General features: G+C 49.1%; 1 protein-coding gene across 1 annotated transcript; it reads left to right on the top strand.

Moving 5' to 3' along the window:
• Positions 1 to 1708: 1708 nt before the first annotated feature.
• LOC142564713 (neprilysin-11-like) lies at positions 1709 to 25430 on the top strand. The gene is made up of 3 exons (XM_075675847.1): positions 1709 to 1827; positions 14235 to 16032; positions 25160 to 25430. Exons 1-3 carry the CDS (start codon positions 1812 to 1814, stop codon positions 25425 to 25427), a joined length of 2082 nt encoding a protein of 693 aa, XP_075531962.1. The 5' UTR covers positions 1709 to 1811; the 3' UTR covers positions 25428 to 25430.
• Positions 25431 to 26618: the final 1188 nt, after the last annotated feature.

Raw genomic sequence — 26618 nt, 5'->3', positions numbered from 1 at the left:
AAAAAATGGACGAATTCACTCAGGAAGACGGTGCAAAAAAAAAGAAACAAGACAAATTGACAAAACCAATTGCTCACGATGACTGTCGACGGTAATGCGTTCAGCATTGAATCAATATAGCGACAGAATGTATTCCCACCGACGAAACAAGTTACGCATGAGGCGACTCCTCTTTTGCACTTCCCTAAGAACGCTCGGCGCCATCTAGCACCGTCGACATGAAGCTTGTCCGTGGCCTCCGAAATGCACGGCGAGTCAGTGCGTGCGAGCGCTGAGAAATGCGTCATGGGAGCTGGGCTTCTCCATGGCCTCCGAGATTTACCCCAGCGCGCGTAGAAACGCGCGGCGCAGCGGATTTCGGAGGCCATGACTCCTCGCTCGTGCTTCTGCCTAAACACGCTGCAGTGTGTTGGCGCTGCCGAAGAAGCCTGCACGTGGCCTCCGAGACGAGAAACGTGCCGCAACGGTGCGTGCGATCGCTGGGCCATGGGTTGCGCTTTTCGCACAACCCGTGGCACATGCACAGTGACCCAAGTTGACGAGAGGTTCTTTGGAGATCGGCACATACCGAGTGCATTCGTGGCGCAGCTCGCTAAAGCGTTGGCATGAAAGTCGCTGATTGTAAAGTGGCTCGTGCTCAGCGAATAGTGGCGCAGCCTGCTGAAGCGTCAAGGTTGCTGTCCTTGAGGCACCCGCTCGTGGGTTCGCGCATTATAACAAACGCTGTCACATGCTCATCGACTCAAGATGGCCCGATGGTTGGTTCCAAACCCTGTTCGCTCAGCACAGTACCCCGATGCTCTCACCTTTCGACCATGGATTACATACATACATACATACATACATACATACATACATACATACATACATAGCCCCCAAAACTACGTGAAATACCCTAAGGAAGCCCTAACGTAACTACATCTCTCGGTGCCTACAACGTACACTCTTGCCCCTAACGTCTTTTATCAATGTCCTGGTATAAAAATTCCAACCGCTCGGAGTTCGCTATTTGCTAGGTTCATTCTTCAACGCTCTCAATTTCATGATTGAATCCTCGTTCTTTCTCTCTTCTCTTGTGAGGTGTGTAGTAGGTTTCCCCGGTGTCCACGGTTAACATTAACAAGAAAGCTTAGTTGCCTTTGTTTGACGGTTGCAGCACGTTACGGACAATATGTAGGTGAAGTTCAAGGTGCACATGTGTGGCCTAATTAAGACCTCTGCAGTAATTAAATAATGCATCGAAGCAATCTGGAAGCTCGTAAGTTCGTTTTATGAGCAACACAGAATTTATGCCGCTGCCTTGGAAGAAACATCAATGCAAACGAGATCAAATTTAGCGACAAAGAGAGAAGGGTGGGAGGGAGACATTGTGGCTGATGCTCTGGTGAATCAAAATTTGTGTGGATGAATTCTTGTGCTTGTAAATATTCTTTAAGGAGGGCTCGGCTGCGTTAATTGCGGGGTAATGCTGCAAACAGCCAGTTATGCACGGGGCAATATGTTAAATTTTGTGGTTTTAATTTGAAGCAACTACAACTACTAGAGCTGCTCGAAAGAAACTCAATCGCTGGAAAATGGGCCGCTATTCTGCAAGGTCACAAAAGTGTGCTGGCAATTTTAATAGTATTATCTACTAAATATGTACATAAATATTTTATATACGTTATACTGGCCCATTTCTGTAGCGGACTTGTGTCATGTCTTTGGCTCAAGAAGAAGAAGTTCCATCTCGTCATAGGTTGTAAGGAAGAAGAAGTAGGTTGGCCTGCCGAGCGTTTCCTTTATTCTGCGCTGCCAGTCTGCCCACCAAAATGGCCTCCACAACTCGTAAGCATTTTTCATCATTTCGAAAAGGCCTCCTTCAACATCACCAAGCGGTATCGCTCACGACAATCTTAGTGTACAGCTTGAAATGCCTTCAGCCAGGCATAGTGATCGGTCTCTCAAGAAGCCTTTCTGTCACCACCCACTAATGCTAACCGTGCTTCTCATGAAAGGTAGCCGTTTTCTCCCGCCAGCGAAACAGCGACTGTTCCTAAATCACTCACAAAAATAAGCTTCCTGAAATTTATTCTCCTCACACGTGGTGGAAACTCGTTTTCGCTAGTCATTGTAACATAGCGCTTATAAATGAATCCTAGCTGTCGTATCGGCGCGGCCGCTATGGAGCGCTGGGCATGGTGGCCGGAGGGAAGAACGGAGACGCAGACTGGTGCCAAGGCGACGAACACGTTTATTAGGCGAGCACTGCAGTCGCTTAAATAGGCACATCCAGCTGCAGCAGTGCCCCCAGAGGGCGAGTGACCTTGGTTCGGAAAGCGAAACCGCTATATGACACGATCCTCCTCTTTTTGCAAAAGGCCAGGGGATACGAAATATCCTTATGCATTTTTTAACCAGTTGTTAACTGCGTTGGAGAAGAAATACCACTTTTATATAATTTTACGGCTCAGACAAGACACTGATTCTATCTACTGACATTATTCACCACTTAATGTGTTATTACATGTGCTGAAAAGAAACGCCCATTCCCATACATTTCTACGGGTTTGTTTACAATACATAAAAAAAATTTTTTTGGCATTATGCAGTTCTAAGAAACAATTGCATAGACTCTCTCCCGCTTTTAAACATGTAAACTACTTGTGAAGTGTGGATATATTGCATTTAACCAAGACATGAAAAATTTCTTCACCGCTCGGTATTTTTTTTCCTCATACACACACAAAAGAACACTGTCACTGCACACATGTTTCAATATACAAAAGAAGGGACAAAGTATGTTGCAGATACCATGCCTATACGCACAAAAGTGCACTGCACAACGGAAACCATGTACACATGTACAGATTCTCATATTCAGAAAGGTGCAAAGTACTAAATATAAAGCAGATATGAAACGTGAGCCTAAAATGCATTATATTCACACGTGTACTTGTTTAACTTTCTCGGGTGACGGTGTTTCACCATCTAACAAAAATGGCTCAGGGCGGGACGCGCCTGCATGTGTCGGAAGTTTCTTGAATGTTATCGATCCATTGCCTGTTGTTACGGAAGCTTGCGTAATCTGATTGTATGCGCGACGAGAATTTTGTAGTACTTTCTGTAAGGCACGCGGGTACTAGCGATTACTCCAGAACCTTCGATGACTCATGTATCAAAGCTGACTCACTTGATCCGCAGGTCAAATTTTCAACGGTCGCCGACTATGTTCGCCACTATTGTTGGGCCTTGAGTGTAACCTGTCTAGGCGCAGGGTCGTCCAATAAAGAGTCAGTTTTCGCCATTCACAGTTTTGATACTGTGTTCTTGACCGTCACTACCACGTGACAATATAGATTAAGGAACAAAACCGTTTAGGAGAAGCGGTTTCTTCCCCTGCGTTTTTGACCACCGAGGCAATTGCGGTATACGAGGTTCGGAGTCAATGCCCTCGACACGAGCTAATGGTGGCTCCGATGTTGCCGCTGAGCTTTCATGCTCGGTGAAATACCCACCAGACAAAGCTGGGGGCGGAAACGAGGACTTTCTGTTTGAGTTTCCGCGCTCACTTCAGCTAGAGTTACTGTATGTGCTACCGTAGCATATACAGTAACTCTAACTTCAGCGTGCGCCAGGATAACCTGGCGGCGAAGAACAAGATTCAAAGGAGTCTGAAGACTCACTGACAGTCCCCTCAGCAAGAGCTGGAACCGAACACTCATCAGTAATAGCATGGGAGCACTGGGGCTCAGAAACATGTCCGTTATGTGTATAAGAAAACAAAGCATTGGGACTGGGCGCAGCCGTCTTTTGTTGAGAAATTGCTTGTGTTGAACCGTTTGGTTCAGTTACAGGCACCTCGGTCGAAGAAAAGGATTGATTTTGGCTGGGCACCACAGCCGGACGTTCCGTCTGTACCTGAACAGAACCTTCCAATTCTGTCAACTCAGCAGTGTACGCTGGGAGCGGTGAATTTCGACTGGACACCTCAGTCTGCATAAGTAATCGCGCCTGGCTCGCTTGTCTTACGGCGGAAAATGAAATACTCATTCGAGCTACATAGAAAAAAGACTCGCGAACGAGAAAACCTGCATTGGAATGGGGGATTCACTGAAGGAAAAGCTGCAATAACTGCAGCTGAGTGCTGTACAACAAGATTACTTGACGATTTAAATGCTTTAGCGCAAGTAAGGTTGTAGAAAAATCTAGTTTGCATGCGCTTGACACGTACCTCGACACACGGGTCACAGTTCACCTGAATTTTCCGTGGAGCTTGCCATCGCGACACTTGAGCTTGGGTGACGATCGCTGGCGTGTTAGTAGGGCGTAGTTGGAAAGGCGATGTACTTCCAAAGTCCGTGGCGCTGTATAGGTTCACTAGAGTTGGGCGATATTCAATCCTCCGGGAAACAATGTTGGAGTCCGGTCAGGATGATGAGATCCGGACACAGGACAAAGTCCCTCCGTCGATGACTATTTTCCTAGCTTTGATGACATTGAGGCCTAGAAGCGACGAGCATTTTTTGGTGACATAGTTCATTGACGCCAACTTGTCTTGTAAATGAATTGCCGTGTTAAAGAAATCTGAAGTTTCTGAAAATTTGCTCGGAATAGTTTTGGATCACCAGGTGGGACTGCAGGAGGCGGATGAGCGAGAAACGTTCCTATAGTCCTGGACATTCATAAGGGACACAACCCCTTCGGTGTTAGTCGTCAACTGGATCTTCACGTTAACTGAAATTGCAGGTGCATAAGCGACAGGGCATTGCCGCCGACTTCGACGTTGAGGATGGTCGCTGTATTTGTAACAGTGCCGTCTTGAATCTTGAGCACGTTGACGTTTTCAGATGCATATTCCGACGTACGGCACATTTGGTAAAAATGCCCTTTCTTGCCACATGTCTGGCAATATTTCCTGCGGGCAGGACATCCATGAAAATTCGTCCAATGATGCAGCGAATCGCAGCGAAAGCGGTGGGAGAGGAGACGCCCGGTTGCCTTCTTCCCTGACGGCGAGGCACACTTCCTCCTTGCCCTCGCTGGCTGCCATCTTGACCTTGGCCAACACCTGCTAGACAGGATCGTGCTGCTTTGGTCCGGTCGGAGAAGAAGGATGGTCTGTTGTCCGCCATCTTGTCCTTGACCTGGTCGGGGTGGCTACCCACCATCTCGCGCGTCTCCGTGGACGGCCCTCATCGCGTCGACCATGTTGTGGCTCTCCACACTGTGTTACGGCAGCTACCAGCAGGATGCTAAGTTGCTGCATGAGTTTGTTCGTCCATTCCTCTTCTTTGGCAACTTCCACGACACCTTCTTTTTTTCACTGTGAAGTCGGTGCCAATTTCAATGAAACGGCGGCGTAGTTGCGACAGCAAGCCACAGATGATTTGATCCTTCAGCATCAGGTTTATCGCTGCCTCGAAGTTGCATGAGTTCACCAACTTTTTAATGGCTTGCAGAAAGTCCACAGTACATCAGTCGGGAGTTTGAAGTCTTCGGTTGAATAGCAGGCGAGTGTAGGTTTCATCTTCTTCGATCGAAAAGCATTTGCCCAAAACCGCCAGTACCTCCTTATATGCGTTAACTCGTTAACTCCTCGTATGCCTCGGCGTCGCCGGTTCCTCTATCGATGTCAACCTGCGTCTGGTCTTCAGGTGCATCAAAATAGATACCGACGCCCTCCACACCCAAAGCGTTCAGAGCAACGCTTTTTTATACTGGAGGGGGGGGTATTCTATAAGAGTCCACCTAGTGGAATGTCAATTTCCGCCAATGCTGATTGGTTAGGGCCGCTCGTCTCCTCCTCGACCGTACAGCTGCATCCAATCAGCAGCGGCCGAAATGGAAATTCACTAAGTGGACTCCTACGGAATACGCGTCAATGTATACCTGCAAGACGCGTCGCCACTTAGTCCAGGGAATATGTCGCCGGCATGCCGGTGTATTGCAAGAAAGGGGGGGGGGGGCGAGAGTATGGCCGCATTCATACTGGAGAAGGAGGAGGGAGGAGCTGGAGTAAGTGTGGCGCCGTAGTAGCGTGGAAGCAAAGAACCTCAGTAGGATGGATTTCAGGGAAGAAAATAAATAAAGGTGGAACACAATGGATAGTAGGAAGTAGTCGCAGCAGAGGGTAGTGCTGTGATGCATCACTTACATCTGGCTGCGATGCGGGCCGATTTCCTCGTCGCCAGTTTGTCGTCTCAGAATGGCGACGGAAAGCGCTGCTCAGCTGGACGTGACGCAGGCGCCAACGCTAGTAGCGTCTGGGCAAGACCCGGCGTCGGCGGCAGCATCGGGAAATTTTGAAGGCATCATTGAAGCTATCTACGATAGCACATGTACAGCTGCCGAAACATCTCCGTCTCCTGAATTATTACCTTACTTCACAGTTAGGAATTAGCTTTCTTATGTAAAAAGGCTAACCTTTCGGAATGAACACGTCGCTATCTCCGAGTTCTTGACAGGCGAATTCGTACAACTTGAACATGAAAATCATCTAGGAATAGTTCGAACACAACAACAGCTTAGAGAAAGGTATTAGTGGCCTTGTTTGGACAAACAGGCTGAAAATGCAGTGCGCAATTGCTACATTTGTCAGGCGGCAGGAAAGTCTGCAAAAGCAGTCTTTGTACCCTTAGAACCAGCTCCTTTTCCAGAAAAGGCATGGGGACAAGTTAGCTATGGACATAGTCAGTCCTTTGCCTCATGCGCTACATCTGAATGCAGGTTTGAAATAACATTGGTCGATTTGGCCTGAAGGCTGTTTTGTACGTGCGATCACGTCTGACGCTGTCATGACCTTCTCGACCACAGTTTTCAGTAGAGAGGGATTTCTTGAATCCAACGGACAATGATACACAGTTCCAATCTTAGCAGTTTGAGACGTTTCTTACAGAGCGAGGGATTAGGCATCTGTGTTCCTTCAACTACAATTCAAGCACGGACAGGTAGAGTGATTTAATAAGCTGTTGAAGGAGCAGGTTCAGCTGGCGCAGCTTGAACGATGCCTATTGAAAAAAATCACTGGTTACTTAGGTACTTACCGGCTCACATACTTAGCCACTTGGAGGCTGTTGCATAACAGTGAACCTCGTTCATTCATTGACATGACAGATCTTCAACTGGCTTCTCCCAACTCATCTCCCGAGTCTCAAGTTGTAAGGACTAAGGTATTCCGTAAACCACGGTACGTAAAACAGCGTGTGGATAAAATGAGGCGAGCGAATTCTCATAATATCAAAGTTAGAAATAGGGCAGTGGTACGCATGCCAGGAAAACCTAATAGTACCAAGGTCCTTTTACAGTACTGTCTAAGGCTGGGGCTAATGTATTCATGTTGAGGGGTGGTAACATTTGAAATTCTTCCAAATTGTTCGTTGTTCTTGCTGGAGAAAACTGGTAATGGAAATCGGAACATACATTCGCCTGTAAATGCTCTTGTAGCGCACTAGTACGTGCCAGAATGGTCCGTTCACAAAAGACGACGAGGACATGCCCAGCAAGCTGACGGTGTATGAGCATTGGAATCGGCGGAGTCAGGCTTCTGCCTGATTAAGCGGACTCGGCTAAAACTATAATTTGTGGACACCAGGCACCAACGCCTGTCTAGTTTTTCGTCACTCACAAATCGCTGAATCTGGACTTCTTGTCACCGCTCTCATATCGGGGTGCCTCAGCCTCTTCGCTGGCCTTACCGCCGCCAGGAGGTCGAGCCCCGCTGTTTTCGCAGTCTTCCTCCTATCCAGTCAGTCATGGCCTCTGATTCTCCCGATCAAGTATGGCTGTCAACGCCAATACTTCGCGATTCCCAGGTCTCCGCTCTCGAGCTCCCGGATTTCTGGTCATCGGACTCGGAACTGGTTCCTTACCATCGAATACTTGTTCCGTCGCCGCCGCCTCACTTTGCAGTTGACGACGTTCGACCACGTAATTTGAGCGCTTCTACTTACTACTGCTGCGATTGTTCGCGATGTTCAACGCTTCCCGCCTATTGACCACTCTTATGACTGCCTTAATGTGACGTTCATCCCGCGCACCCGTAAAAGGTGGCGCCATCGATTACAGCCACTTGGAGGAGCTCGGCGACCGCAACAGCGCACTTCTACAGGAACTTTTCCTGCAGCGCCTTCCACCGTAGGTGCGCATGTTCTTGACCGCGTGTTCATCCTCGACGCTGGAACCGATGCCTCAGTTGGCCGACAAGATTATAGATGTCGGCTTTCCCTCAGTGGCCAAAGTTCATCGCCCTCCTGGCCCTCCGTCCAAGGGCGCAGGTGCTGGTGACAGCTATGTGCGTCTCCTCGAAGCTAATGAGGAGCTTACACTGTAAGTAGCGCGAGTGACAGCTGAGGTCACTGCCATCCGAACACGCCGGCCGCGTTCTTCGTCACGACCTCGCCGCCCGAGCCTCGGCTACTCTGGAAGCCGAGATTTGCGTAATTCCTCTTACGTTGGCTGCGCGCCGCCATCCTCCCGACTCGCCTCCTCTCACCATCGGAACTACTGCCAAAAGTCTGTGACTCTTCACATCGGCCTGAAACGTACCTTTCGCTGGGTCTTTGTCATCGCGGCCGTGCGCCAACTCATCAACGGGTCCGACTTTCTTTGGCACTGCAAGCTCGTTGTCGACGTGCGGCACAGCCGCATCTTGGGTTCGGTGACGAGCTTAACCGTCGAAGGCGTTTTCTGTCGCGCTCTACCGCTCGGGCTTCTCCAGGTGCACATGGCCGTTCCGGACCCTTGGTCAGCCGTCCTTGCCGAGTTCCCAGACGTCTTCCGACACTGCTTCTTTCAGTCCTCGGTCGATCACAGCGTCACGCATCATATCGTCATGATTCGACCTCCCGTGTTTGCCCGAGCTAATTGGCTCGCGCCAGATCGTCTAGCTACCTCCAAAAAGGGGTTTCAATACATGCTTGACTTTGGCTTCATTCGTTCTGCCTCAACTCCTTGAGCTTCGCCACTGCATATGGTGCCCAAGAAGACTGGTGACCGGCACCCCTGCGGTGATTCCCGTGCTCTCAACAAAGCCACTGTCCAGGACCGGTACGCAATACCTCACATTCAGGATTTTAGGCGGGCGCTTCACGGTTGCAGCATCCTTAGCAAGGTCAACTTGGTGAAACCTTACCGCCAGATTCCTCTGGAACCCTTGGGAATCCCAAATACCGCCATTATAGCACCCTTCGACCTGCTCGAATATCTACGCATGCCTTTCGGTCTTCGTACTGCGGCTCAGACGTGTCAGCAATTTGGTGGCCAGATATTACGTTCCTTGACGTGCTGCTTTGCCTATTTTGGCGGCGTCCTCGTCTACAGCGCCACCACCGAAGCTCATAAGCTCCATCTATGTCAAATGCTCGCAGGACTCAGCAAGTTTGGTCTTGTCGTTAACGGTCCAAAGAGCTAGTTTGGTGTTATGGAGTTGGACTCCCTCGGGCATCGCGTCAATGCACACGGCATCCGTCCACTCCTGACCCTTGTCATAGCCATCCGTAAGTTTCCTGAGCCATGTACTACCAGGCAACTGCACGAATTTATTGGTCTCGCCAATTATTTCCACCGCTTCATTCCTCGCTGCGCCAATATAATGCAGCTTATTTACGACCTTCTCGCGGGACTCGAGACACTGAATACTCCCGTGGCCTGTAACACCACTGAACATGCGTTTAGAGGCATCGAAGAAGCCATTGCCAGCGCAACGCTACTCGTCCACCCCAAATGCGACGCCCCAACATCTGTCATGGTTGACGCATCGCACAATGCTGTCGGGGCAGACTTGCCGCAGTTTGTTGCCTGTACTTGGTCGCCCATTGCCTTCTTTGCCAAGAAGCTTGCGCCCCATGAGCGCCGCTACAGAACACTCGGCCGAGAGCTGCTCGCGATCTATTTGGCTGTGAAGCACTTGAGGAACGCTCCTTCCATTTCTTTACGAACCATCAATCGCTGACTTCTGCCCTAGCGTCCAGCAGCACCACCTACGCGCCCATAGAAATCGCACAGCTTGCCTATATTTCAGAATACAGCAGTGACATTCGTCACGTCTGCGGAAAATACAACGCCTTTGCCGACGCACACCCTCGCGCCACAATCCATGCAACGGACCACGGTCGACCGGTCATCGGTTTCACGGCCATGGCTACCACGAAGAGCGCTGACGCAGAGCTCCACCTGCTTCGCACGAGCGGTACCTCTCTGGTGTTTGAAAATATCTTGATTCCTCACTGCGACGTGCCCCTCGTTTGTGATGCGTCGACCGGATGTCTTCGTCCTCACGTGCCTCGCCCATACCGCCGGGCCGTCTTTGATGTCTCCAATCTTTGGCTCATCCTGGCTCTCGCGCAACACAGAGACTCGTCACTTCTCGTTATGTGTGGCCCAGTATCAACGTAGACGTTCGTCGCTGGTCACGCGCCTTCAACTGCCAAGAATATAAACTGCATCGCCACACTGCGACTCCTCTTGGTACATTCCCGTCCTCGGACGCTCGCCTCCGCCATGTGCACGTAGATATTGTTGGTCCCCTTCGTCCTTGCGGGAACCATCACTACTTTCTAAACTGCATTGACAGGTTTACCCGAAGGGCTGAAGCGATGCCCCTCCTGGACATAACGGTGGAGCCGATTTACCGAGCACTCATCATACGCTGGATTAGCCGCTTCGTTGTCCTTCCCTCCATTACGGCTAACCGTGGTCGCCAATTCGACTCAACATTGTTCTCCAATCTACCTCGGCTAGTCGGTGTCAATCACATCACGACTACCTCTTACCACCCGATATCCAATGGGATCATGGAAAGTTTTCGCCGCCAACTGAAGGCTTCACTCACGGTTTCGACTTTTCCTTCATCATGGATCGAGCGCCTTGCTTTCGTTATGCCTGGCGTCAGCACCGCCCTTCGCTGTGAGTCTTCCGCCAGCGCCGCCTAGCTTACGTTTGGCGCCACTCTACAAGTCCCTGGGGAATTCTTCGCCCACTCGGCCACCGTACCTGCTGACGTTTCCGACTACGTCTGGTGCCTACGCAGCGCAATGCGTGCTGCCGTTCCCACCCAACGACGACGTTCTTCCCGACATGTATACGTCAACCCTTGACTTGGGAACTACACGCATGTCCCTGTGCTCCACGCCGTGCATTCTCCCTTACGGCCCCAGTATGATGGCTCGTTCAATGTACTCAGGCGTGCCGTTAAACACTTTCTATTGCTAATCAATGGCCGGGAAGTTACGGCCTCCGTCGACCATCTAAAGCCTGCCTGCTTGGACTCTGACGCTTTAGCCACCACTGCTGTTACATTTCCTCCCGACCAGGCCAGTCCTACTCGCCGTGTGCGTTTCGGAGCACCACCATCCGCGCATCGCCATTCGTCCAACTCACGGCTTCCTCGCTAGAATGGGGGCCCTGTAGCGCACTACTACGTGCCACAACGGTGCGGTCACAAAACACGACGAGGACACGCCCAGCACGCTGGCGGCACGCGAGCAGTAGAATCGGCGGAATCAGGCTTCCGCCTGATTTAGCTGGCTCGGCTATAAACATAATTTGTGTACGCAAGGCCCCAGGGTCTGTCTGGTTTTTCTTCACCCGCACTGGTGCCGGGGCATGAGTGTGGCCCCGGGAACGAGCACGTTAATGCGCATGTCCGAGGTCTTTCCCTCCGGACCCTGGACGACCACTCACCCAACCCCATGGAAAAACCAGGTGAGGAGCTCTCCAATTACCACCAGATTACCACGTATTACAACAAGCTAGACGAGATTTACCTCCCCCTCACCATTCCCTTACCGCCCAACAGAGTTCAATCTGGCGCCAGATCCCGACAAAAGCATTCATTGCTCCCTATCTGGCACATTTATTTTACCCTGGTCGCCAAAATTGACAATGTACCACCTGCCGAGCGCCCCGGGCAGATCTTTTCCACTGTTCGTAGAGCTGCTCCAAGCCCATGGCGGTAGAGCCTATTTCCAACCCTTCCTTTTTCTCGTGGGAGGCCGCCCTTCGGGCCACTTGCTCGGATGACCAGCTGTGACTGGTGGACCGTGCTTTGTTAGAGATGTCGGCCAGGGGGCTCCCGGACGCCTAGAGGCCCAACCACATTTAAATAGATACAATCCATCCATCCATCCATCCTTACAGTACAATTCTCAGTCCTTTTCATTTGAAATTCCTAATTTGGTAGCTTTTCCCATTCCAGCTGCAATACCATTATTAGGCGAAAGGCAGAGGGATCAAGTAAGTTCTCAAAGACCGAGCGACGTGCCCAGTTGAAATGCGCCGTTCGCAACGTCGACTGCTGAGCGCTTCAAGGAATCTGAAGGTTCCGTCCAGGCACCGATACAACAACCGGCTGTGGTGCCCAGCCAAAATAAAATTTATTTTTCGTCCGATAGGCGTTTAAGACAGCAAAATGGTTCAACACAAGCACACAAATGACTGACGTGCCCAATTCTCATGCAGTGTTTTCTTATTACAATAACGGTCATGTCTCCGAGCCTTCGTGTTCCCGTTCAGTAAGGGAAGAGTGTTCCGTTCCAGCTGTTGCTGAGGAGTGTGTCAGTGAGTCTTCAGACTTTTGAACCTTGTCGTTCGCCCCCACTTTCGTCTGACGGGTGCTTCAGTGAGCGTGGAAGCTCAAGCATACAGTCCTTTCCGCCGCCCCCAGCTTTGTCTGGTGGGTGTTTCACTGAGCATAAAAGCTCAGAGGTAACATCAGGGCCATCATTGGCTCCTACCGAGAGAATTAAGCCCGAACATCATACGCACAAATGGCCTCGGCGTTCAAAAAGGCAGCGGAAGAAACCGCACCACTTTAAAGATTGTGTGCCTCAATAGATACAATGTATTTTATGTCCGCGTTTTATATACGTCTGTCTATAATTTCTTACATTGCAATTTTGTGAACATGTAAATTTAAACTGGTATTCACATGTTTTCTGTTGTACATGGCATTTTTGTACGTATGCATTATACCTGTAACATGTCTTGTCCATTTTTCCATGTCGTCCAAAACATGAGTCCTGTGTTGTGCTTATTGTGTTGGGGAAAAAAATATCAAGCGCCGAACAAGTTCAATGATGCGGTTGAATGCCGTTCATTTTCGTTTATTTGGCTATGGTGTCGAACTGCTAAGTACAAGATCGCGGGTTGGAATCCCGCCACACGGCGGGCGCATTTCGATGGGGACGAAATGCGAAGACATCCGCTTATTTAGGTTTAGGTGCACGTTAAAGAACGCTAGGTAGTCCAAATTTCCTGAGTCCCCCCCCCCTCCCCCCTACGGCGTGCCTCATGATCAAATAGTGGTTCTGGCACGTAAAACCCAGTATTTAAAAAAAAATTCTTATTAGGGGGAGATAGTCTATGGATTACTCTCTTTGAAATTCAATATGTAAAATGGTTATCGTTTTTTATTGTAAATGAAGAAGGTACACAGCACAGGAAAGTACGCAGTAAGGTCACGTAACGAAGAAATGAACCGCCGTGGTTGCTTTGTGGCTACGGTGTTGGGTTGCTAAGCACGAGGTCGGGAGGTCGCATCCCGACCACGGCGGACGCATTTCGATGAGGGCGAAATGCGAAAACACGCGTGTACTTCGATTTAGGTGCACGTCAGAGAATCCCACGTGGTCGAAATTCTTCCGTAGTCGCCCACTACGGCGTGCCTCATAATCACATCGTGATTTTGGCATTTAAAACCCCATAATTTGCAACGAAGAAATCTAAAACAATGGGTACCGTTTTCAATATCTGTAACAACACATTTGGAAGTATATAATGTACATAGATAACATTCTTTGTCTTATCTAAGCTGTAAAATGTGTAGAAACGGTGTTTCTTCCCCAACACAGGTAAGAACTCATTATGAAATGTATAAGGCTGTTTTCTTTCCCCAGGCGTTTCATAAAAAAAGGGGGGGGATGGTATTGTGTAGCGGTTTCCATTTCGAAACCACGGTCACTCGCCCTATGCATGGCTGCAGCTGGCCATGCATATATAAGCATGCGTACGATATGTTCCTTGGGCCAGTGTTCGTTATTTTTTCTATACTATATAAATTGCGCTGTTTCCTCCGGTCTGTTTTGAACAAATTCATCTAAGAGATTTTTCTGTGAAGCCTTTTCGGGGTCAGTACTGAAGTATGGTGAGGAGGACTAAAGATTGCTGACACTCAAGCACGCAAAACTGAGACAACAATAATTTTAAATTAGTGCTAAAGATGTTATTCACGGGCATTTGTACGCCTTTTTTTATAGATCGCACAAGCATTACAGAACGGAAACCACCTTTGGGCGACATCTTTTCTCAGAACATGCTGGCACTGGTGACGTTGGCGACTCTAGCGAGCACGGTGGTCGTCGTTTACGCGCCAATGTACATTGAGCGACACTTCGAAGCTTGCCACAGCCCCAAATGCATGAACCTGAACACGGACCTGCGGCTCATGATGGAGAGCGAAGCCGATCCCTGCCAAGACTTTTTCCACTACGCATGCGCGAACTTCAAATCCATCTACCCGAGGTCCTCGAGCTACATGGAGGCCTTCACGAAGCGCGTCAAGCGCTCATTTCGCGAAATGATAAACCAATTCGTCATCGAGTCTCCAGTTGCCATACAACACTATCCGCTGGAGTCCTATCGCAAGTGCATCGATGATTATGTTAGTGAGTCATACAACCTAGGTACGATACTTAATAACGATAATGAGCTGGCGCGATTGTGGTTTTCTATACGAGACCGAAACATTATGGATGGGATGTTGGAATTTCTGATGGGGCTCTCGCTCGACCGCGGAACCCCTGTCTTCATCGGCACCGGCGTAGTGCGCAATTCATACACGAAACATCGAAACATGCTTCGTATAAAATTAGAGAGGGTGAAGCCGCCACCAAAGAGGAGAATCGTGCAGAATATCATCCAGTACTTCTCCCGCACATCCTCGTGGGATAAGGCCCTGAAGCTGTCGAAGGCCATTGTTGCCACCATGGAGGGGGTGACGAAAGCACTCCGACATCCTAGCCTCCACGAAAAATTGCCGCAGGTTTTGAACTACTACGACGGAAGCCAGATTCTTCACGTTCAATATTACCGCTTCGCAGAAATCATGAAAAGGTTTCCTCTTGATGAGAATGAATGGATCCCTTATTTCTTCACAACAGATGCACTGGCTCTCCGGTCACTGACAAGGTACCTCAGCAATGTGGATCCGGACACGTTCTCTTATACCGTGCGCTTCATCATTGCAGAAAGCCTGCTGACCACGGCATCATACGCCTTCGTCGATATCTACGACATGCCTCCTGCAGCAGCGTCCCGGTCTCGCATGGTAGCGTGCGCCAACCTCTCCTTGATGCTGCTTCCCACCATGACCGAGTACCATTTCTTCCAGGAGTGGCTCGGACAAGAAAAATCCACTCCTCCACCGAGCCTGTTCGACCTGCTACCGGAGAAGTTCAGTCTTGTCGACCCTTTTTCCAGAATGCGAGAACGAACAAAAGCAAACCTTGTGAGCACACTCCGCAACATCACCGTCGTCCCGGGCCACGATGCTGGCTATAATTCAATGGAGGACATAAGTAAGATCACCGCATTCAAGGGCCTCGGCATCGACTTCACCAGCTGGGTGCTAAACGCGCTCAAGTCGAAGGCACAGTTCCGAGCGAACCTGCTGATCGGCGCGCCGAAGAAGCTTCCCGCCAACGACCACATCTTGGACCTCAACCCCGGCGCAACCTACGACGCTTCCGAAGACGTGCTGCGCGTGCTTCCCAGCCTCCTGCTTCCGCCATTCGACCTAACAGCCAAGCCTTCCGCCTTCACTTTCGGCCACCTGGGCTCGTACGTGGCCGAAGCGTTTGCGCAGGCCGCGCTGCCCGAGAGCCTATCGGGCCATCTGTCTAGAATGAGGTACCCTACTCAGGCCGACCGCGATGCATTTCTCGAGGAGCTGGACTGCATTGGCGGCGAGCGAACTCGTACAGATAAGGTCCTGCTCGACTTTGAAACATCGCTGAACCTTCTGACCAGCGTTATTGGCGTCAAGGTCGCCCACAAGTGAGTCTCTCCCGCTCCATACTAAGAAATTTCGGGCACTGCCCCTGCAGCCAAATGTCGAATTTAACCGCAATGCACCAGCGTTACTCAATGAGCAGCATTGCTAAAATTGACATTTCGAAAGGCTATCAGAATTTCAACAACTTTCAATTAACAACGTTGAGAGCCTAGCTTCTTTTAATAACACGGTTGTTTAGGCACTTTACAAAGTAAAGTTACGAACAAATGCCTAGATATGCATGTATTATCCCCCTTCCTGCTAATAACATGCGTATTTAGGCACTTGTTCGTAAGTTTGCTGCTGCGTTATAGCCGTGTTTGAATCGTGACCACATTTCTGCTGTAACGCTGAAAAGAAGGTACATCCACATATTAATAAAACGGTGCACCCTCTCGACGTTACTCAGTGAAGGTTGTTGGAATTAGCGCTGCATCCTGGGGAAACATCAATTTTTGATAGCGTTGCCCACTCAGTTACACTGTTGCCCTCCATCAATTTCGAATGACAGCCGAAAGGGCAATGTCCAAAATTTGCGAACATATCTAACAATCAAAACCTGTCAAAGAGACTGTCTGTGCATGCAGCCAAGTAAACATCTCAACAAAAAAAAAAGAAATTCTGGCAGAACCCATTTCGCGATGACTGTATACGATAATGCATTAGGTTTAATCAATATAGTAACATAACATATTCCCGCCGCCGAAAGGATGCATGTATGACGAATGTACTGACGGCGGGGCTTCTCCCGCGCTTCCCTAAGAACACTGTGCGCCATCTGGCGCAGCCACTTTGAAGCCTGTGCAGGCCCTCCGAGATGCGTGGCGCGACGGTGCATGCGAACGCTGAGAAAGGCGCCATGCGGCAACGTGGCTCCTCTCTTGCGCTTATTTTATAAGGTGCCTCGATACGACGCTTCGCTGTACAGGGTGGCGACGCGTCAACTTGCGTCGCCATATCGTATCAGAACACGTAAAGGCGCGATATGATGGCAAGCGGGAATTTAGATTCTTTACTGCCTGACAGCTGAGCAAAAAAATTCAGCTTTTTTGAAGTTTGAACGCTTGTGTGCATTACAATATTTAGATGTCACGTTAGAAACTGATGTGTAACGCCTAAAGTAAAATACCGGAAGGCTTCGAACCGAGCATACAACTAGTCATTTTTGCCGCGCTTTCGCTTACGCTCACATATCTGTTTCAAAAATAGCATTGGTGCATGTGGCGTACACTTAAACGTTGCCCTTGAATAGGACTGACGCAAATTTGGCTAAAACTATACTTGAGAGATGCCATGAAACAAATACACGACAAAACTAGGTGGATAAATAGGACAGTGTCGCCAATAACTGAAAGTAACGCGGTTATCGAGGTACAAACATGAGTGTGAAAGCTAATAATAATAATGAGCACGTCGTCGAAAACAGTCTTACATTAGCAAAGTGTCAAAACAAAGCTCGAGGTCGCGGTTTTTATCAGGGCCGCGGCTGCCGAAATGTAATGAGGGCAAAATGTAAAAACGCTCGTGTACGTAGATTTAGGCGCACGTTAAGAACCCCAGCTGATCAAAATTATTGCGAAGTCCCCGACAACGTTCAATAATCAGATCGTGGATTTGGCTCGTAAATACAAAGAACTAATAGTTTTTCTAAGTGAAAGGCAAAGTAAAGGCACGCTATCTCAGTCGTACGACCTTTACAAACACTGATAAATGAATGCCGTCGTTGCAGACAACTAGCCTAACGCATAAGTTTGGCTTGTGAATATTTCTTGCTTGTGGTATAAGTACATCTGTCTTACGTTCTGTTATGCAACAACCCATAGATGAGTACAGCAATGTGAGAAAGAGCAGCATATAGTGACATATCGTACCAAACGAAAAGAAAGATTTGCTGCCAAAATATATAGCTGTCACTCGAGTAACACCTGAGTAAGACAGCGTCGAAATAAGTGAGATGTAGTTGAAGGCAGCTTACCAACACATCCAGCTGCCTTAAACCACAGGAGGCCACGCACATAAATTTGAGATCATTTACAAAGCAAGGTAATGTTGTGTGTCTCTTGGAAACGTGAAAACCGATCAACCAAAGATTACGCCTGCGGTGGCTTTACTTCCATGTTCCATCACCCTCGTTACACCTGACTGGTACAATCAGTGCAAGTGTAAATGTTTACGCGCAACACGACAAAACTTCCCAACAACATTTTCGTAACATTTAGATGATCAGTGCAAGTGATTGTGGGAAATTAAACATAGGGTTCCAGGAGATCTCTGATTGCCTTGAATAAATGGCTACGATGGCAAACACCGAGTGCTTCGGAGAATTTCCTGAAGACCGTTTCACACGAAGACGCCAATTTAGGCTTAATAGCTTAGTAGAACATGGTTCTTGCAGAATTTTCGCTGCGTTCTTGGTCGCGGGGAAATTAGGTGATAGGTGTCCTTTTATGCCGTTTACCTGGTGCACGAAGGTGTGCCGCAAACGGGCATGACGGAGTGCCTTCTACTACAAAACCGTTATGCACAGTGGCGTAGCAGCAGGGGGGGGGGGCCGGGGGGCCGTAGGCCCCTGGTGCAAGGGGCCAGCAGGGGGGGGGGGGTGTCATATACGTCTGAAGACACCCCTCTTTCCGCCGGCTACACCCCGTGGGGTGAAGGGGTTGTTGACAGAAGACCTACGGGCTCCGGGTGCCAGACGTCCTAGCTACGCCACTGGTCACGCACTTTTCATCTTGCGTCGCAAGCCCGGAACGTAAACTTGGCGAACACGTCCGCGGCACCGTGTAAATTACAAACACCAGTCAAGACGACAGCGGCGCAATGACTAATGCAGGCACATGTACGGCCGCTTCAGCAGCTTCTATATAGCGGTAGTGCGGCGCGCGCCTGCTCAAAGGGCGTCACCACCCTGCACGGCGGCAGGGGGCACTGAGCTCGCGGTACCCAGTGGTCGATATTGGAATCACTGGCCTCCTTGAAACCCTTTTGTTCGGTGAGAGCAAGGGAAAAATAAACATGTCCGCAAGAGTGATCAGTAGGAGGCGAGTGGAAGATTGGTGGGCGAAAAGTAAGGAAATAATAATAATATTTGGGGTTTTACGTGCCAAAGCCACTTTCTGATTATGAGGCACGCCGTAGTGGAGGACTCCGGAAATTTCGATCACCTGGGGTTCATTAACGTGCAACTAAATCTAAGCACACGGGTGTTTTCGCATTTCGCCCCCATCGAAATGCGGCCGCCGTGGCCGGGATTCGATCCCGCGACCTCGTGCTCAGCAGCCCAACACCATAGCCACTGAGCAACCACGGCGGGTAAAAGTAAGGAAACGACAAACAATGGAGACGTACAGAAACAGAGCTCACAATAGGGGTTAAGAAACTTTGGCTATGGGAATTAAGAGTTTGATTTATTTTTTAACATAGGTAGGACGTTAGGCCATAAAATAGCCATAAGGCCATAAGGCCATAAGGCGAAGCTTAAACGTCCTCCAATATTTAGCGCTTATCGTCACCCTGAATATCACACCTTTGCAACCATCTTTCCTCGCATTCGTTGGGACAACCGACGCGACACCAGCGTATCCACGCCAGCCCAGCCATTCGCTCGACCGTATCGTCGACCCCGCTCTCGGTCACCTGCACCGAGCACTTCACCGCACCGTCGCAGTTACGCCTGTGTAGTCCAGGGCAGGTACCCTAGTCCTCGTCGGGTAACTAAAAGCAGCGACCTCTGGGGGGAAGGGTGCCGCCCGTCGAGATGGTACAACACCCTCAATGCCGTCCCTACGACCGGACGGTACGACATCGCCGACTCGAAGGAAAACGTCGCCGTATACATAGACGGCCGCCCAGGGACAGCGCTAGTGGATACTGGCGCTGTCTTCTGTATAATACGCCAAAAACTCGCCGATTACCTTAAGAAGTTCAAGACATCATGGAAGAGATCCCACGTAAGAACTTCGGGAAGCCAGTTGATGACGCACACAGGCACAGTAACCGCGACAATGAATATCGTCGCCTCGGCATTCGTTGTTACTTTTGTCGTTTTGACGGAGTACGGCAAAGACCTGATCTAGGGAATGGATTTTCTGCATGAATACGGCGCCGTTTAAACATCCCGGACAGGTCGGTCACGGTTAGCATGGGCCCAGGTTCAGTTGTACTCTGTACAGAGCAGTGACGTAGACCTTTAAGCGTCAGTCGATGATGACGTGACCATCCCACCGCGCTCATGCTCCCTTCTGTCGGTGAAATGCGACATACCGAGCAATTCGGATGCTGTCACCGAACAACTTCCGGCGGTACTATTCAGCCATGGCATACTTACCCATTGAAAGAGGCGTCGTCAAAAATAACTGTGGACGCACAGAAGTTGTCGTAACCATGAGCGCCGGCATCTTATAAGAGGTATGACAATCACGTACGTCGAAGAGTTCACTCAGGTCACAGACTGCTTCACTGTAGAGCAAGGTGGTTCCGCCAACCTGCCTCCCGTGCCTCGAGATCTATCCATCGATGTTGGCCAAAGCTTGCTGCCTGCGCATAAACAAAGCCTCATGGAGCTCGTACATCAGTTTCAGGAGTTCTTCTCGTCGACGTCGAGAGTTGCTAAAACGCCGTTGACCAAACATCAAATTATCACTGATGATACAGCCAGGCCCGTACGGCAGAACCCGTATCCGGTGGTCCCGTGGGAACGCGAAGCCATAGAAATTCGGGTGAAAAGAATGCTTGAAGATGGCGCTTGAAAATGAAGAGCCGCCGAAGAGTCCTTGGGCATCGCCAGTGATGTTAGTAAAAAAAAAAGGGATGACAGCTTACGCTTCTGCGTTGATTACCGCAAGCTCAATCAGATCACCAAGACTTTAAGCGGTACCTTGTATAGACGATTCCCTCAATAAACTGCGAGAAGATGCGCGTTGTTTCTCGTCGATGGATTTAAGGAGGGGGTACTGGCAAATAGAAGTTGACGAGACCGAGAAAAAGCTGCATTCCTGAGACCTGACGGCCTCTATGAATTTAAGGTACTTCCCTTCGGCTCGTGTTCCACGCCGTCAACATTTCGGCGGCTAATCGACGCAGTACTCTTATGCTGCAGTGGCAAACGTGTTTAGTATACCTGGACGATGAGATTGTATATTTTGCAACTTTTGACGAGCACCTCAGGCGACTACATGCAGTTTTTCAAGCCATCCTATCTGCCGGTCTCACGCTGAAGCTGAAAAAATGCCCCTTTGCTCTTGAAGAGCTTTTCTTCCACGGTCATGTGATCAGTAGTGAAGGGGTACGGCGTGATCCCGACCAAAAAGCTGGTGTTGGAATATTTCCCGCGCCATCTGAAAAAAAAAGGCAGTTAGACGATTTTTAGGACTGTGCTCCTAATATCGACGCTTCATTCGGAGCTTTTCACGTATTCCGTCACAGTTGACACGCTTCACCAGCGAAGACGTCGCATCCTTATGGGGTGAAGAACAGCAACAAGCATTCAAGGAGCTGCGGCAACGCCCCCAAAAGCCCCCAGTTCTCGGACATTTTGACGAAGACGCCCCGAGAGTGGTTCACACCGACGCCAGCAATGTCGGCTTAGCAGCAGTATTCGTGCAGTGGCAAGACGGCTCTAAACGAGTAATAGCTTATGCAAGCAGAACCCTTTCCCATACGGAAGCGAATTATTCCACCACGGAAAACGAGTGCCTTGCAAAGGTGTGGGCCGTATAGAAACTTCGCCCGTATTTGTACGGCCGCTCCTTTGCTGTCAGTGACCACAACTCCCTTTGTTGGCTGATGAACTTAAAAGATGCATGACAACGATTGGTGCGCTAGAGTCTTAAGCTTCAACAATTCGCTACAATTATTGTCTATAAATCGGGAAAGCGGCGTACGGATGCCGGTTGCCTTTCTCGTGCCCCATCGGAATGTGCCCATGCAGAAGCTCACGACGATGCAGCTTTTGTCGGAGCTGGCAACGCAGCTACAATCGCACAGCAGCAACATGACCACCCAGAACTGCAACCCATGGTTAGTTTCTGGGAGGGTCGCATTTACGTTGTCCCAAGGCTTTCTGCAAGAGGACTACCATCATTTTACTTGCGTAACGACGTCCTGTATAAGGGGAACTCTTCTCCGAACGGAAACACTCGTCATCCCAACACCTCTCAGGATTGAAGTATTACAGGCATGCCATGATGAAGTAACATCCAGTTATTTGGGCTACACACGAACGCTGTGCAGAGTGAGGCACAAATACGATTGGCCAAGACTCACGGCAACCGTTCAATAATACGTCAGGATATGCCTTGAATGCCATCGGCGAAAAGTCGCAGCAGTCAAACCAGCAGGCTTCCTCCATCCTGTTGAAGAACCCGAAACCCCATTTGCTCAAGTCGTAATGGGTATTCCAGGCCCGCTTCTGCTCTGAGTCACAGATGCATTAACGTAGCCACAGACTACCTCATTCGCTACGCTGAAACCAAGGCTCTGGAGCAGAGCACGGCAAGTGATGCAGCCCGGTTTTTTATAGGGAAAGCTGCACTGATGCACAGCGCTCCAGCAGTATTATATTAACTGACAGAGGAAGTGCATTTACAGCCGAGCTATTGGGCACAGTATTAAGACTTAGTGGAACATCTCACCGGCGAACAACGGCGTACCATCCGCAAACGAACAGACTAACAGAACGCTTGAATAAGACGCTCGCGGACATGAACTCTATGTACGTGGATGTGGAGCACAAGAACTAGGAGGAAATCTTTCCGTACGTCACCTTCGGATACGACACGGCTCAGCAAGAGACAACACGAATGACACCGTTCGGTTTCCTACATTGTCGTGAAGTCACAACTATGCCAGATGCGACACTGCCATATGAATGCGATTGCATCGAAAGGGATGCTGAAGACTACACTCAGCGCGCTGAAGTAGCCCGGCAACTTGCTCGCATACGTATTCATAGGCAGCAGGATTACGACTCGAGACGCTATAAGCTTCGTATAAGCCCGGAGAGAGAGTCTGGGTTCGGACTCCCATTCTCCGTCCCGGCCTTTTGGAGATTAAGGCGCTACTTCAGGCCCTATAAATTCCTTCGGCGGCTCACTGATGTCAACTATGACATTGCTCTCGATAATCCGCATTGCTCAAGGCGCCGACGGCATCTACCGGAGGTTGTGCACGTGGTCCGTATGAAGCCTTATTTGTCCGAGTGAATTCACTGCACCGCAAGCCTTTCCTGGTCCTGTTGCCGTGTGATAAAGCATCGGGACGATGCTTTCTAGGAAGAGAAGCTAATGTCACGACTATAGGCTGGCAAGAGAACAGCAGAGAACGAGTTGAGGGACACGAGCAGCGACCACGTTCCGTTTGAAAGAAGACGAAGTTGGCGCGTCGACTCTTGTGGTCTCTCAATAAAAAGCTGGTTTTTGATTTTCGCATCCTCGTCCGGCGTTCTGTATCTTTTTTATATTTTGACGTCGTGGCAATATCTATAATGCGGAGGTTCTCGAGATCCCATTGATTGCTCGCCACAGCAGACGACACGCGACCGCCACTGCACGGTGCTACAACTGCAAATTTGACGGCGGCAACTTGGTCACGTGGTGCTGTGCGGATATTCGAGCTAGGCTTGAGAAGCCAGCGGCACTTACGAGCCAGGGCGTGTCTGCTTCAGGCCAGCATGGCGCAAGCTGCGCGCCCGGCCGGGGCCAAGCCTAACCGTGTAGTGATTTAGTGCGATTGCCGAAGCTTGTTTAAATGCTTGCATTCGATTCACTTCTAATGTTACGCAGTTCCTCTAACATTGCAGGTTGAATTATTAAATAATATTTCGTTCCTACGGCCAACGATGGCCAGTTGCGCCCATATCTGGGTGAAGGTTACCCCCGAACGCAATCTAAAAGCTAAGGTCCTTCAATATATATATAGATAGATAGATAGATAGATAGATAGATAGATAGATAGATAGATAGATAGATAGATAGATAGATAGATAGATAGATAGATAGATAGATAGATAGATAGATAGATAGATAGATAGATAGATAGATAGATAGATAGATAGATAGATAGATAGATAGATAGCACGTGTCCCATGTAACTTCAGCCAAAATTTTAAAAACAAGTAAATCTTTATTGTTTTTCTCCTAATTATATACTTAATTACTAATAATTATTCAACATGCTAAAGATATCCAGAGCTGAAGTACCATTGAAAAAATTGTAGACTATTCGGAAAAATTTTCGTTTCAGCTTTCTGTTGCTCAATGTGTTCTATATAACTGTTTTTTCTAAGCCTTAAAGCACACAGGTGAAACACGAGAAAGGGCACCTTTTCCTTTTATGGACCTCTCACGAAGAAAGTTGTTATTGTACACCGTTCTGCGGTAGGTCACGTTAGGCTCGCCAGTCGTCAAGGCCCGATATACCATAGTGCTCATGGTAACCTGCCATGAGCCTGCTGACTCAGCAACTGCAGATAGCGGAGTGATGCGAAGCATGCTCAGGTTGACGCTCTTACAAACCAGCGTTCTCTGACAGGTGGTATGAACATAGGAATAATCGCAGCGCCGAGGCATCGATAGCTGTTCTTGCAGCTATAAAAAGCCTTGAGTTTTTCTTGCAAATCATAAATTCTGGCTAACATTTCGCAGCAAGATCGCATTTCATGGTGCGTGTCGTTCACAGTAACACATGGAACTATTACTTTCATGCTTTGCAAAGAAGAAAAATTTGCTTTTTTTTCCGCGTACGTCCTCAAAACAAGTGGTAACCGATCTCCTAGTCGCACAGCAAACGACGGATGCGACCGCGTAATGTTTTAGCTGCCATGTTTGGGCACCACTAAAGGCGACAAGTCTAGGCGAAGGGAACCTTGAATTTCTCACTTGTCAGGAAGCCAAGCATCAGTACCAACTGGTATATCGAACGGTACATACCATAAAATGCGATCTCGCTGCAGAACTTGGGCAAGGAGCGGCAAGCTGCCTTCAGTTATGATGTCCTGCGAAAAAAGCGCAGGTCTCTGGATTCAGCCCATCTGGAGAAGCCCACACGCTTTGTTTTCCGTACGTCATTCTTGGCGTTACGCGCGAGATGATATTCGCCCACTAAAAACCTGTGTTTTCTGTCACTCTACAGGGCTTGGGAAGACTGGAAGGATCGAGGCACCGCGGAGTTTGTGCCCTATGTGAAGACAGACGAGCAGGCATTCTTCATCGGCTTCTGCTTACGACACTGCGGCGTCGCCAACGACAGCCACTACAGCGACCTCGAGAGTCCCCGCGAAAATTCTAGCCTGCCGCGCGCAGAGTTGTGCAACTTACCGCTACGGCACACTTTAGAGTTTGCCAGTGCTTTCTCATGCAACGTGAATAGCAGCATGGCGCCAGAGAATAAATGCGCTTGACACAGTCGCATGTATCCGTGCATTTCTTCTTTGTAATTTTATTGCTAAGATTTCTTATTTATTTTCTTTATTCACCTCGTTTGCGACGCGTTATGTGTGAAGGAATTTGTATGTAACCGTGCAGGCCCGCTTCATGTATATACTACAACGATTTTTTAAATGCATCGTCCTTGAGTCATTGCTCATATTAGCGAAGTTGGTCTCTTCGTAGCTTTCCATCTTTAAGTGAAGTTAGCCTCTAGTTGGTTGCCATTTTTCGTTGCATGCTCACCCAAAAACCGGCGGCTGGAAAAGGGGCATGTGTTTGACTTTACGCGCAACAGAATTGCGTTTTCTCGTACATTCAAATTACAATCCGATGCTATTGGGTCTGTAGATTGTGTGCAAATCGTGCATTGCGAATTTTCGGTCATATTCTGCTTGGCGAAATGCAATTAGTTCGATAACTCGCTGGCGCCAGGCGGAGGGCCAACAAGAATAAGGAGAATTGAGGGTGGAATTAGGGTGGATGAGTGGAAAGGGTGTATTCGTATTACAGTCCGAAGTTAATGTGTCTGCGACTTGTGTGTATGTCGTATGTCATGCATTTTCGGACGCATTTTACTTTTAAACGTTAGTGCAACAAAGCACTTGTGCTTGGCGAACGGCATAGAAGAATGCGGATGTATGCCGCATTTCCGACCACGTTAACGCGTGAGCGTTACGCATAACATTTGTGGTGATGAACGAGAAGAAAGGGGGTTAACCGAGGGGCTCGATTTTTATTAGTCATATCATAAGAAGCCAACACTGACACCAAGGACAACATAGGGGAAATTACTTGTGCTTAATGAATGAAATAAAGAAACGATAAATTAGTAGAAATGAAAGTGGATGAAAAAAACAACTAACCGCAGGTGGGGAACGATCCCACAACCTTCGCATTTTGCGTGCTATGCTCTACCAATTGAGCTACCGCGACCCCTTTCTCCGTCCACTTTCTTGGGTATTTATGTTTCCTTGTAGAACCCTGCGAGTGTTAGCCAGCGCCACCACTCGCAGACCTTGGCGGCGGACGTGGAACATCCTTTCTGCCGCAGGGTTCACGGGAACGTGATCTTTTTGGGTGAAGGCAACTGGTTAATAAACCTTCACATGCTACCTGAAGGCATCAATGTTGCAGGATTCGAGACCCTCGTTATGTAATAAACG

Source organism: Dermacentor variabilis, chromosome 11, assembly GCF_050947875.1.
Source record: "Dermacentor variabilis isolate Ectoservices chromosome 11, ASM5094787v1, whole genome shotgun sequence".
Taxonomy (NCBI): domain Eukaryota; kingdom Metazoa; phylum Arthropoda; class Arachnida; order Ixodida; family Ixodidae; genus Dermacentor; species Dermacentor variabilis.
Note: the sequence above shows the minus strand (reverse complement) of the source record. Positions and strands in the feature narration are given on the sequence as shown.

What these genes read in the sequence shown, in the direction of transcription:
- LOC142564713 (XM_075675847.1), top strand. An exon ending in GGCGTCAAGGTCGCCCACAA is followed by an intron (nt 16,033 to 25,159) that starts GTGAGTCTCTCC and finishes GTCACTCTACAG; the next exon opens with GGCTTGGGAAGACTGGAAGG.